Source organism: Balaenoptera borealis (genome assembly GCF_965194805.1).
Source record: "Balaenoptera borealis genome assembly, chromosome: 16".
NCBI classification, from domain to species: Eukaryota; Metazoa; Chordata; class Mammalia; order Artiodactyla; family Balaenopteridae; genus Balaenoptera; species Balaenoptera borealis.
This window is the reverse complement of record NC_138872.1, coordinates 46,495,686-46,509,445: the sequence shown is the minus strand read 5'-3', so window position 1 is coordinate 46,509,445 and position 13,760 is coordinate 46,495,686. Positions and strand designations below refer to the sequence as shown.

General features: G+C 38.4%; 1 protein-coding gene across 6 annotated transcripts in view; it reads left to right on the top strand.

Moving 5' to 3' along the window:
* The window catches only part of KIZ (kizuna centrosomal protein), a 112,627-nt gene that overhangs the window by 32,490 nt on the left and 66,377 nt on the right, over positions 1 to 13,760 (top strand). For all 6 annotated transcript variants that reach the window (XM_082360545.1, XM_082360543.1, XM_082360546.1 and 3 more), the window contains 2 exons: positions 10,524 to 11,169; positions 11,550 to 11,865. In XM_082360545.1, coding sequence (XP_082216671.1) covers positions 10,524 to 11,169; positions 11,550 to 11,865 — 962 coding nt within the window. The remainder of the gene's footprint in view (positions 1 to 10,523; positions 11,170 to 11,549; positions 11,866 to 13,760) is intronic.

Here is a 13,760-nt window from a genome sequence, read left to right as displayed (position 1 = left end):
TTAAAAAAAAAAAAAGAATTCTTGACTGATAGTCTTTTTCTTTCAGTGCTTTGATTGTGTTATCTTACTGCCTACTGGCCTCCACAGTTTCTGATGATAAGTCACCTGTTACTCTTATTGAGGATCCCTTTTATGTGAGGAGTCACTTCTCTGTTTTTGCTTTCAAGATTCTCTTTTTTTGGCTTTCAGTAGTTGGATTATGATATGTCTAGGTGAGGATCTCTTTGAATTTATTACACTTGGACTTTGTTGAGCTTCTTGGATGTGTAAATTAATGTTTTTCATTACATTTGGGGAGATTTCACTATTATTTCTTCAAAATTATAGTGTCTTTCTTTTTCTTCTTCTGAGACTTTCATTATGCATATGTTGGTATGCTTAGTGGTATCCCACAGGTCTCTGAGGTTCTGTTCATTGCTCTTCATTATTTTTTCTTTCCTTTCCTCAGTCTAGATAATCATAATTGACCTGTATTTAAGTATGTTGATTCTTTCTTCTGCCTGTTCATATCTGCTGCTGAGCCCCTCTAGTGAATTTTTCATTCTGGTGACTATACTTTTCAACTGCAGAATTTCTGTTTGGTTCTGTCTTTTAAATAATTTCTATCTCTTTATTAATCATCTCTATTTGGACATTTTTCCCATACTTTCCCTTAGTTCTTTTAGACATGATTTCCTTTAGTTCTTTGAACATGTTTAAAATAGCTAATTTAAAGCCTTTGTCTAGTAAGTCCAACATTTGGGCTTCCTCAGGGATAATTTCTTTAATTTTTATTTAAAAAAATTTTTTTAGAATTGAAGTATAGTTGATTTACAGTATTGCGTTAATTTCTACTGTACAGCAAAGTGATTCAGTTCTACATATATACATTCTTTTTTATATTCTTTTCCATTATGGTTTATCACAGGATATTGAATATAGTTCCCTGTGCTATAAGTAGGTCCTTGTTGTTTATCCATTCTATATATACTAGTTTGCATCTGCTAATCCCAAACTCCCACTCCATCCCAAACCCACCTTCCCTCTGCCTTTGCAACCACAAGTCTATTCTCTATATCTGTGAGTCTGTTCCTGTTTCATAGGTAGTTTCATTTGTGTCATATTTTAGATTTCACATATAAGTGAGACTGTGGTATTTGTCTTTGTCTGATTTACTTCACTTAGTATGATAATTTCTAGGTTCATCCATGTTGCTACAAATGGCATTATTTTGTTGTTTTTTACGGCTGAGTAGTATTCCATTGTATATATGTACCACATATTCTTTACCCATTCATCTGTCAGTGGACATTTAGATGGTTTGGCTATTGTGAACAGTGCTGCTATGAACACAGGGGTGCATGTGTCGTTTTGAATTATAGTTTTATCTAGATATATGCCCAGGAGTGGGATTGCTGGATCATATGGTAATTCTATTTTTAATTTTCTGAGGAACCTCCATACTGTTTTCCATAGTGGCTACACCAACTTACCTTCCCACCAGCAGTGTAGGAGGATTCCCTTTTCTCCACACCCTCTCCAGCATTTGTTATTTGTAGACTTTTTAATGATGGCCATTCTGACTGGTGTGAGGTGGTACCTCACTGTAGTTTTGATTTGCATTTCTCTAATAATGAGCGATATTGAGCATCTTTTCATATGCCTATTGGCCATTGGTATTTCTTCTTTGGAAAAAAGTCTATTTAGGTCTTCTGCCCATTTTTCAATAGGGTTGTTTGGTTTTTTGTTGTTAAGTTGTATGAGCTGTTTGTATATTTTGGAAATTAAGTCCTTGTCAGTCGCATCATTTGCAAATATTTTCTCCCATTCCATAGGTTGTCTTTTCATTTTGTTTATGGTTTCCTTTGCTGTGCAAAAGCTTGTTAGTTTGATTAGGTCCCATTTGTTTATTTTTGTTTTTATTTCTATTGCCTGAGGAGAGTGACCTAAGAAGACATTTGTAGGATTTATGTCAGAGAATGTTTTGCCTGTGTTCTCTTCTAGGAGTTTTATGGTGTCATGCCTTATGTTTAAGTCTTTAAGCCATGTTGAGATTATTTCTGTGTATGGTGTGAGAGTGTGTTCTAACTTCATTGATTTACATGCGGCTGTCCAACTTTTCCAACACCACTTGCTTTTTCCCATTGTGTATTCTTGCCTCCTGTGTTGAAGATTAATTGACTATAGGTGTGTGGGTTTATTTCTAGGCTCTCTATCCTGTTAGATTGATCCATGTGTCTGTTTTTGTGCCAATACCAGGCCATTTTGATTACCGTAGCTTTGTAGCATTGTCTGAAGTCCGGGAGGGTTATGTCTCCTGCTTTGTTCTTTTTCCTCAGGATTTCAGGGATAGTTTCTATTGACTGCTTTTTTTCCTCCTGTGTATGGATCATACCTTCTTGTTTCTCTTAACATCTCATAATTTTTTGTTAACTTTTGGACATTTTAAATAATAAAATGAACGTCAGATTTACCCCTTCCTAGAGTTTATTGTTTTTGTTTGCTTGCTTAGTGATTTTCTGAATTGTGTAAAGTCTGTATTTTGTGTCATGTGTGGTCACTGAAGTTTCTGTTCAGTTAGCTTAGTAACCAGCTAATGATTAGACAGAGCTTTCTTCAAATGCCTGAAACCTGTAATTCTCACAGTCTTTGCCAAGGGGCTTTGGCAGTCATCCAGGCAGTTTACAGCTCCACCTTAGCCTTCGTGTCAGTGCTCGCCCAGAGCTTACCTTGAAAGGTAAGCCTGAGGTGACAGCTTAGGCCCTTCTCAGGACTTTTCTTTTTTTTTTTTAACATCTTTATTGGAGTATAATTGCTTTACCATGTTGTGTTAGTTTCTGCTGTATAACAAAGTGAATCAGCTATATGTACACATATATCCCCATATCCCCTCCCTCTTGTGTCTCCCTCCCAACCTCCCTATCCCACCCCTCTGGGTGGTCACAAAGCACCGAGCTGATCTCCCTGTGCTATGCAGCTGCTTCCCACTAGCTATCTATTTTACATTTGATAGTGTATATATGTCCATGCCACTCTCTCACTTCGTCCCAGCTTACCCTTCCCCCTCCCCTTGTCCTCAAGTCCATTCTCTACATCTGCATCTTTATTCCTCTCCTGCCCCTAGGTTCATCAGAACCATTTTTTTTTTTTTTTAGATTCCATATATATGTGTTAGCATATGGTATTTGTTTTTCTCTTTCTGACTTACTTCACTCTGTATGACAGACTCTAGGTCCATCCACCTCACTACAAATAACTCAATTTTGTTTCTTTTTATGGCTGAGTAATATTCCATTGTATATATGTGCCACAGCTTCTTTATCCATTCATCTGTCGATGGACATTTAGGTTGCTTCCATGTCCTGGCTATTGTGTATAGTACTGCAGTGAACATTGTGGTACATGACTCTTTTTGAATTATGGTTTTCTCAGGGTATATGCCCAGTAGTGGGATTGCTGGGTCATATGGTAGTTCTATTTTTAGTTTCTTAAGGAACCTCCATATTGTTCTCCATAGTGGCTGCATCAATTTACATTCCCACCAACACTGCAAGAGGGTTCCCTTTTCTCCACACCCTCTCCAACATTTATTGTTTGTAGATGTTTTGATGATGGCCATTCTGACTGGTGTGAGGTGATACCTCATTGTAGTTTTGATTTGCAGTTCTCTAATGATTAGTGATGTTGAGCATCCTTTCATGTGTTTGTTGGCAATCTGTATATCTTCTTTGGAGAAATGTCTGTTTAGGTCTTCTGCCCATTTTTGGATTGGGTTGTTTGTTTTTTTGATATTGAGCTGCATGAGCTCTTTATATATTTTGGAGATTAATCCTTTGTCCGTTGATTTGTTTGCAAATATTTTCTCCCATTCTGAGGGTTGTCATTTCGTCTTGTTTATGGTTTCCTTTGCTGTGCAAAAGCTTTTAAGTTTCATTAGGTCCCATTTGTTTATTTTTGTTTTTATTTCCATTTCTCTAGGAGGTGGCTCAGAAAGGATCTTGCTGTGATTTATGTCATAGAGTGTTCTGCCTATGTTTTCCTCTAAGAGTTTTATAATGTCTAGCCTTGCATCTAGGGCTTTAATCCATTTTGAGTTTATTTTTGTGTATGGTATTAGGGGGTGTTGTAACTTCATTCTTTTACATGTAGCTGTCCTGTTTTCCCAGCACCACTTATTGAAGAGGCTGTCTTTTCTCCATTGTATATTCTGGCCTCCTTTATCAAAGATAAGGTGACCATATGTGCATGGGTTTATCTCTGGGCTTTCTATCCAGTTCCATTGATCTATATTTCTGTTTTTGTGCCAGTACCATACGGCCTTGATTACTGTAGCTTTGTAGTATAGTCTGAAGTCAGGGAACCTGAGTGCTCCTGCTCTGTTTTTCTTTCTCAGGATCGCTTTGGCTATTTGTGGTCTTTTGTGTTTCCATACAAATTGTGAAAGTTTTTGTTCTAGTTCTGTGAAAAATGGTAGTTTGATAGGGATTGCCTTGAATCTGTAGATTGCTTTGTGTAGTATAGTCATTTTCACAATGTTGATTCTTCCAATCCATGAACATGGTATATCTGTCTATCTGTTTGTATCATCTTTAATTTCTTTCATCACTGTCTTATAGTTTTGTGTATACAGGTCTTTTGTCTCCTTAGGTAGGTTTATTCCTAGGTATTTTATTCTTTTTGTTGCAGTGGTAAATGAGAGTGTTTCCTTAATTTCTCTTTCAGATATTTCAGATATCATTTCTGTCAGATATCATTAGTGTATAGGAATGCAAGAGATTTCTGTGCATTAATTTTGTATCCTGCTACTTTACCAAATTCATTGATTAGCTCTAGTAGTTTTCTGGTAGCATCTTAGCATCTTTAGGATTCTCTATGTATAGTATCATATCATCTGCAAACAGTGACAGTTTTACTTTTTCTTTTCCAATTTGGATTCCTTTTATTTCTTTTTCTTTGATTGCTGTGGCTAAAACTTCCAAAATTATGTTGAATAATAGTGGTGAATGTGGGCAACCTTGTCTTGTTTCTGATCTTAGTGAAAATGGTTTCAATTTTTCACCATTGAGAACGATGTTGGCTGTGGGTTTGTCATATATGGCCTTTATTATGTTGAGGTATGCCTACTTTCTGGAGAGCTTTTATCATAAATTGGTGCTGAATTTTGTTGAAAGCTTTTTCTGCATCTATTGAGATTATCATATGGTTTTTATCCTTCAATTTGTTAATATGGTGTATATACATTGATTGATTTGCATATATTGAAGAATCCTTGCCGTTCCTGGGATAAACCCCACTTGATCATGGTGTATGATCTTTTTAATGTGCTGTTGGATTCTGTTTGCTAATGTTTTGTTGAGGATTTTTGCATCTGTGTTCATCAGTGATATTGGCCTGTAGTTTTCTTTTTTTGTGACATATTCGTTTGGTTTTGGTATCAGGGAGATGGTGGCCTCATAGAATGAGTTTGAGAGTGTTCCTCCCTCTTCTATATTTTGGAAGAGTTTGAGAAGGATAGGTGTTAACTCTTCTCTAAATGTTTGATAGAATTCACCTGTGAAGCCATCTGGTCCTGGGCTTTTGTTTGTTGGAAGATTTTTAATCACAGTTTCAATTTCAGTGTTTGTGATTGGTCTGTTTATATTTTCTATTTCTTCCTGGTTCAGTCTCGGAAGGTTGTGCTTTTCTAAGAGTTTGTCCATTTCTTCCAGGTTGTCCATTTTTTTTGGTGTATAGTTGCTTGTAGTAATCTCTAATGATCTTTTATATTTCTTCAGTGTCAGTTGTTACTTCTCCTTTTTCATTTCTAACTGTTGATTTGAGTCTTCTCCCTTTTTTTCTTGATGAGTCTGGCCTATGGTTTATCAATTTTGTTTATCTTCTCAGAGAACCAGCTTTTAGTTTTGTTGATCTTTGCTCTTGTTTCCTTCATTTCCTTTTCATTTATTTCTGATCTGATCTTTATGATTTCTTTCCTTCTGCTAACTTTAGGGGTTTTTTTGTTCTTCTCTCTCTAACTGCTTTAGGTGTAAGGTTAGGTTGTTTGTTTGAGATGTTTCTTGTTTCTTGAGGTAGGATTGTATTGCTATAAACTTCCCTCTTAGAACTGCTTTTGCTGCATCCCATAGGTTTTGGGTCGTCGTGTTTTCATTGTCATTTGTTTCTAGGTATTTTTTGATTTCCTCTTTGATTTCTTCAGTGAGCTCTTGGTTATTTAGTCGTATATTGTTTAGCCTCCATGTGTTTGTGGGTTTTTTTTACAGTTTTTTTCCTGTAATTGATATCTAGTCATAGCATTGTGGTCGGAAAAGATACTTGACACAATTTCAATATTCTTAAATTTACCAAGGCTTGTTTTGTGACCCAAGATATGATCTATCCTGGAGAATGTTCCATGAGCATTTGAGAAGAAAGTGTATTCTGTTGTTTTGGGATGGAATGTCCTATAAATATCAATTAAGTCCATCTTGTTTAATGTATCATTTAAAGCTTGTGTTTCCTTATTTATTTTCATTTTGGATGATCTGTCCATTGGTGAAAGTGGGGTGTTAAAGTCCCCTACTATTATTGTGTTACTATCGATTTCCCCTTTTATGGCTGTTAGCATTTACCTTATGTATTGAGGTGCTCCTATGTTGGGTGCATAAATATTTACAATTGTTATATCTTCTTCTTGGATTGATCCCTTGATCATTATGTAGTGTCGTCCTTTGTCTCTTGTAATAGTCTTTATTTAAAAGTCTGTTTTGTCTGATAAGAGAATTGCTACTTCAGCCTTCTTTTGATTTCCATTTGCATGAAATATCTTTCTCCATCCCCTCACTTTCCGTCTGTATGTGCCCTAGGTCTGAAGTGGGTCTCTTGTAGACAACATATATATGGGTCTTGTTTCTGTATCCATTCAGCCAGTCTATGTCTTTTGGTCGAAGCATTTAATCCATTTACATTTAAGGTAATTATCGATATGTATGTTCCTATTACCATTTTCTTAATTGTTTTGGGTTTGTTATTGTAGGTCTTTTCCTTCTCTTGTGTTTCCTGCCTAGAGTAGTTCCTTTAGCATTTGTTGTAAAGCTGGTTTGGTGGTGCTGAATTCTCTTAGCTTTTGCTTGTCTGTAAAGGTTTTAGTTTCTCTGTCAAATCTAAATGAGATCCTTGCTGGGTAGAGTAATCTTGGTTGTAGGTTTTTCCATTTCATCACTTTAAATATGTCCTGCCACTCCCTTCTGGCTTGCAAAGTTTCTGCTGAAAGATCAGCTGTTAACCTTATGGGGATTCCCTTGTGTGTTATTTGTTGCTTTTCCCTTGCTGCTTTTAATATTTTTTCTTTGTATTTAATTTTTGATAGTTTGATTAATATGTGTCTTGGTGTGTTTCTCCTTGGATTTATCCTGTATGGGACTCTCTGTGCTTCCTGTAATTGATTGACTATTTCCTTTCCCATATTAGGGAAGTTTTCAACAATAATCTCTTCAAATATTTTCTCATTACCTTTCTTTTTCTCTTCTTCTTCTGGGACCCCTATAATTTGAATGTTGGTGCATGTAATGTCCCAGAGGTCTCTGAGACTGTCCTCAATTCTTTTCATTCTTTTTTCTTTATTCTGCTCTGTGGTAGTTATTTCCACTATTTTATCTTCCAGGTCACTTATCCGTTCTTGTGCCTCAGTTATTCTGTTGTTGATTTTTTATAGAGAATTTTTAATTTCATTTATTGTGTTGTTCATCATTGTTTGTTTGCTCTTTCGTTCTTCTGTGTCCTTGTTAAACGTTTCTTGTATTTTCTCCATTGTATTTCCAAGATTTTGGATCATCTTTACTATCATTACCCTGAATCGTTTTTCAGGTAGACTGTCTATTTCCTCTTCATTTGTTTGTTCTGGTGGAGTTTTTACCTTGCTCCTTCATCTGCTGTATACTTCTCTGTCTTCTCATTTTGCTTAACTTACTGTGTTTGGGGTCTCCTTTCCTCTGGCTGGGGGTTCATAGTTCCTGTTGTTTTTGGTGTCTGCCCCCAGTGGCTAAGGTTGGTTCAGTAGGTTGTGTAGGCTTCCTGGTGGAGGAGACTCGTGCCTGTGTTCTGGTGGATGAGGCTGATTCTTATATTTTTGGTGGGCAGGACCGCATCCGATGGCATGTTTTGGGGTGTCTGTGAACTTTTTATGATTTTAGGCAGCCTCTCTGCTAATGGGTGGGTTTGTGTTCCTGTCTTGCTAGTTGTTTGGCCTGGGGTGTCCAGCACTGGAGCTTGCTGGTCGTTAAGTGGAGCTGGGTCTTAGCATTGAGACGGAGATCTCTGGGAGAGCTCTCACCAATTGATATTACGTGGGGCTGGGAAGTCTCTGGTGGTCCAGTGTCCTAAACTTGGCTCTCCCACCTCAGAGGTTCAGGCCTGACACCCGGCCGGAGCACCAAGACCCTGTCAGCCACATGGATGCTGTTCATTAAAAGTTCATTAAGTAAGTCAGACAAAGACAAATATCATATGATGTCACTTATATGTGGAATCTCAATGACCTGGATGCCGGAGGCCCATGGTTCTGGAGTCGTCCTCTGGAGTCTCGCACACGCCACGTATCAAGCAAACCTCAATCTTCTTGGACGCCTGACCCCCACAAAACTCCAAGTGACAGTGAGGTGGGGCGTCTCCCAGGAGCATGGTCAGGTGGCGGGAAACTGGGTCCAGCGCCGAAGTCGTACTGGTTCGGAACTGCCACGGCCGGAGCCGGACAGCCCGGGCAGCGAACTGCGCATGCACAGGCCGCAAATCTCTCTCCTTCCAGAACCAACGCCCCCTCAGGACTTTTATTGAGCATGCCCACAGTCTAGGTTTCCAGGAATATGCTGGAGCTTTTCAAAGCCTCCTGTGGACAGCTCATTCACCAGCTTTTCCTTTTAAGTTATTTTAGTTAGCCTATTGTTTGCCCAGCTGTTATCCACTGCCTTAGGCAGCCTTGATGTTAAACATTTTGCCTCTGCTTATTTTTGACAAATAACCCCTGGTGAAAGGCTGTTCGCGCTGTGTGAGCTCCAAGTCAGGTCAAATAAAGACAGTCTTGTGAGGGTGGTCTTCCGGGGAGCTACTAGACAGGTCAGATAATGTCAGTTCTCTGGGAATGGAGCTTTGAAAGAGTTCCAATCCTTTTCCACTCCTTTCAGTGTCTATAAGGGTGCTGGTTTACAGGCTGTGATTACAGGCTGCTGATTTTCAAGGTTACTGCAGACTGGAGGAGGGGGAAATGGGAATAGGGCAAGTTAAAACACCGTGAAGTGCTGCTGTTCTTATCAAGATTCAGTTACTTTTCTTGAATAAATGTTCCTCAGATTGCTGCAAGCCTTTAGTTAATTTCCAGAGTTCTGAAAAGTTATTCTGAAGATGTTTTCCACTGTTATTGTTTCTTTAACAGAGCAGAGAATTTTGAGAGGTCCTTATTCTGCCATTTCTCTGACATCCCTTTTCATTTGTTTTTGCTTCAAAGTTGTTTGTTTTATCTTTAGAAATAGAAGAGACAGTATGTTTGAAGAGAAGTAAGACCTAGATTCTGTTTCAGCTATGTGAATGACATTTTCTCTGAAAATTTTGGCCTCAGTTTTTCCATCTGCAGAGGAGGGGTGCAGATGCATCTCCCCATCAACCTATAGTGCTCTATGGACTAAATGCTATTATGTATGTGGAGATGCTTTGGTCCCTTTGGAAGAAAAGCACTTAACTTCTTCAAGGCATTATGATTGTTACTTCCAGTTCTGCTTCCCATTGTGTGTCCTTGATCAAGCCGCTGAACCAGTTGCTTCTGTTTCTCTTTCCCATCCCACCCTTGTCCCCTCCTCTCTCTCTTTTTAAGGAAGAGACAATGCTCATTCTCCCCATAGACATGCCAATGAATTTAAATTGCTTTAAATGTCTTTAAAATTACTTGAAGTTGTTCAGAAAAAAACTGCTATTATTTTCAGTTTGACAGGAAATTAGATTATTTTGCACATATGCAGTATGTTTTAATGCAGTCTTGAATATGTGATTATTGCAAGTTTTTTAATATTATACACACTACTAGAAATAGAGTTTTGAAACCCCCAATAGTCCTTTATATGCCCCCGTTTTTTTTTTGTTCAAGTACCTCTTTAGCTTCATCAAATCCACTTCTTTGTGGAAAGTGGTTGCAACTCAAAGTTTATTTTTTTAATTGTGGTAAAATATACATAACAGAAAATTTACCATTTTAACCATGTTTGAGTGTACAGTTCAGTGGCATTAAATACATTCACATAGCTGTACAATGCAATGTATGTATCTCTTTTTGAAAAATACAGATTCCATAGTTCCCTGACAATATTTGCTTTGTGAACCAGTATTGTTATTACAATTAAATAGTGTGGAGTGTACTGTTTTTTGGTCATTCATTTTGTAGGAAGCCATGAGTTTTATAGAACATGGTAGGTGTTGCTTTCATTGGTCCTGCTTCCTGACCTAATTTCATTTCTGAAAACAACCTAAATAACCTCATTGTTCATATGCAGCCTGTTTAATTTTCATGTCTTTTGGTGCTGCAGGTTGTAATGCCAACAGAAATTAACTCAGGGACCGCCGCCTCAAGAGGATTGTATCAACCAGCAACAATCTTTATGGGCCGCCAAATGTCAGCCGTCTCAGGCGTTGGAGATTTCAGTACAGAGCAGAAATCTCCCCAACCCACAAAGAACTTTTCAATTCCCGACCCACATTCACACCAACAGACAGCCCGGAGCAGTAATGTGACAGACAGCTATGTAGTACAAACTCATAGTGACACACAGTGCTTAAATAAGTCTGACAGAATAGATGGAAAGACATCCCTTCAGATGGGTGAGAAAACGCCAGTCACAGCCAGCTCATTGTCTCAGGAGGAACAAACTCATTGCTTGGAGATAGGAAGCAACGCACGTCAGGGCAAGAGTAATTTATCTGAAGGCAGAAAGTCTGCTGAACTCCATTCCCCATTACAGGAGAGATTAAGTCCAGAGAACAGAACCACTGATTTAAAGTGTGACAGTTCCAGCAGATCAGAGGGATCAGAGGGAGAAATATTGACACAGGAGCATATTGAAGTCGAGGAAGAAAGAGCCAGACCTCCAGTCTCTCCGCCGTCAGGCTCAGAATACAGTGCATCTGAAAACGAGCGTTCTCAAGAGAAGCATCCTGCCTGGGAAGCTTCCTCAGGTGGGGTGAGAGGCTGAAATGGTTTGCTCATTTTTGTTGGTATTTAGTTTTTTGGGTGGTGATGGTCTTATGTAAGAATACAAAATACTGTCTAATTGTATCTGTCAAAAAACAAAGTAGTGACTTTGCCAACAAATTCCATTCTAATGAGTTCTTAACTATGTACATGGAAATATTTTTGCAAGCAAATTCTCTGATTTTTAAACCCACTGTGATATTTTTAAAATATTTTTCATGGGTCTTAAAATACTGTAGTTCGCTGTGGATTGTTTCTACACGTCTCTAACAGATGAGCAGCTCTGCTGTGGGAGGTGGGACGTCTTACCCCTTGCTGCTGCCTGAAGTCAGTGATCAGTACTCTGTTCATGTCCCCGTTACAGATCATCCTCCTCGCTGGGACCCAGAGACACAGGAGCCCTGCAGAAAAATGTGGGAAGAGCAGGAGGTGGAGAGTGAGAGCAGCAGCAGTGACCTCACAGTTTCTGTAAGTGAAGAGGATCTGATTTTAAGGAGTCCAGAACCACAGCCAAATCCAGGTGACACGGTGGAGGAAGAAGATGGAATAGAGGCCTTAAATTTAATTCACTCCAAGCAAGAAAGAGATGCCCCGTCCACTGAAAAACATAATTGTATTTTGCAAACCCTAAGCTCTCCAGATTCAAAAAAGGAATCCTCCACTAACTCGCCAACAAGAGAGTAAGCCATTCAATTTTTTTCACTGTTCTGTTTCTAGTTATAGACATTTTAGAGACCATTCCACTGGGAGTATATTATTGAACACTCAGCCATGAATGTATAAGTTCCTTAAGTCTCATAAATAGTCTTTTAGATAAGGACTAATTTCTTTTCTTTTTTTTTTTTTTTTTATGAAATAGCTTTAAAAGCCTGAATATCATTGAAATCATGGTGATTGGCAGTTTATAATTATATCTAAAGAATCCCTGGTTAATTCATAAGTCATTCCTCCCACCCCCTACCCGCCATCCTTTTAGAAAATCAATCATTTTGGAGTTGTAGTAACACAGGTGACAAACACTTAAACTTCCTAGGAATTCAGCTTTTGAGACTAAGAACTTTGTATCTAATTAATTTGCTTAATCCTTCTGTCCCTTACCAGAGTGTCATTTTTGTCATACAATTAAATATGCATTAATAAATTTTTGTAATTGTATATCTAAGGCAGCTTTCATTTTCTGAATGTAAAAGTGAAGACATTGGAGTCTTTAAGGGTAAATAGGAACATTGGTGTTATATATTTTGAACACTTATAATATCCAAGTCATAAAAGCTCATATATGATTTTTTACTGTTGATTGGAGATAGTGGAATTGTAGAAAACATGGAAACTGTTGAGAACCAATTCTGCAATAAAAGTAGCACAAATAGCATCAAATCTCTTAGGGATACAAGGAACTTAAGTACACAACCTGAGGTAGAGCTCGCCTTTTAAAATAAGGATACCAAGGCCAGGGGCATAGGAGTGACACATAGGCCATGGGGGCAGACCCTCCACACAGCCTCGCCGACCCCTCCCCCACAGAATGTTGTTACACTATGATACCATCTGTCTCTCTCTTTCCAACAGTCCCAGCAACAGTGAAAAGCCAGGCGGGTGTTCTTGTATGCATGGTGCATGTTCTCTTTAAAGCACCATTGAACCTTTTAATATATTGCCTCTTACCACTCATTACCTACTTACGGTGAAAAGTTTAATTTATAGTCTGATTGCCTCCAAACTGATGTTCAAGACATACTTATTAAGAACATCCAAGTGCAAAGTATTTGCACTGTGGATGGAAGAACCAACATGGTCTTGTCCTTGGGAGACTGGCTTTATTGCAGAGGCAAGCCAGATGGGTTTTTCTAGTAATAATACTTCTCTCTCATCGAGGAAGTACGGGTATTACATACTATTAATACATCATTAGAAACTTTATTACTAAAAAGAGAATGTTTCTGTTTTAGGTTTGTATTTGCAGGCTTCTTTTTATAGTTCATTGGACAAGTTCATTGGACAAGTTAGTATTTTGGTAGGCTAACTAACTGGAGGACTAGTGTACTTACCCAGGACTCAGTCCTTTTCTGAGATGAAAAAAGTTGAGTGTGTATAGAATTAAGAACCTTCTATCTCCTATTCTCCTATGTGAATGACTGTTTCCTGTGACCCTAAAACCAAGCTCCTTGAGATGTTGGTATATAGTTTTCCAAAAGTTGTTGGAAAATAGGGGCATTTGGGGAATTTTTGAAAGTTTCTTTTAATAGAATGCCCCCAGAATGAAAGGTCAGTCAGCAGTGGTGGTTTTCTGTGTGCATGTTACCAAATTTGAGTCTGTGGATTCTCTGTGGTGAAAGTCCTCCCCAGGCATAGATTGATGGTCGTTTTAAATGGTGCTGGCTAACTTGCCGACTCCCCACTGCTCTTGAGGGCCTGCATTCTCTTCTTTCCTCTCTAGCATTTGCTCTTCTTCTTTGCTTAGAGGGTTGATTATTAACCTGAGCCTGTGACTTCATACTTACACAGTACTGCTCTGACCTCAGAGGTTCTCAGTTTACTTTAGGATCTGTTGAGGGCCTGGAGAGAAATTACTAGA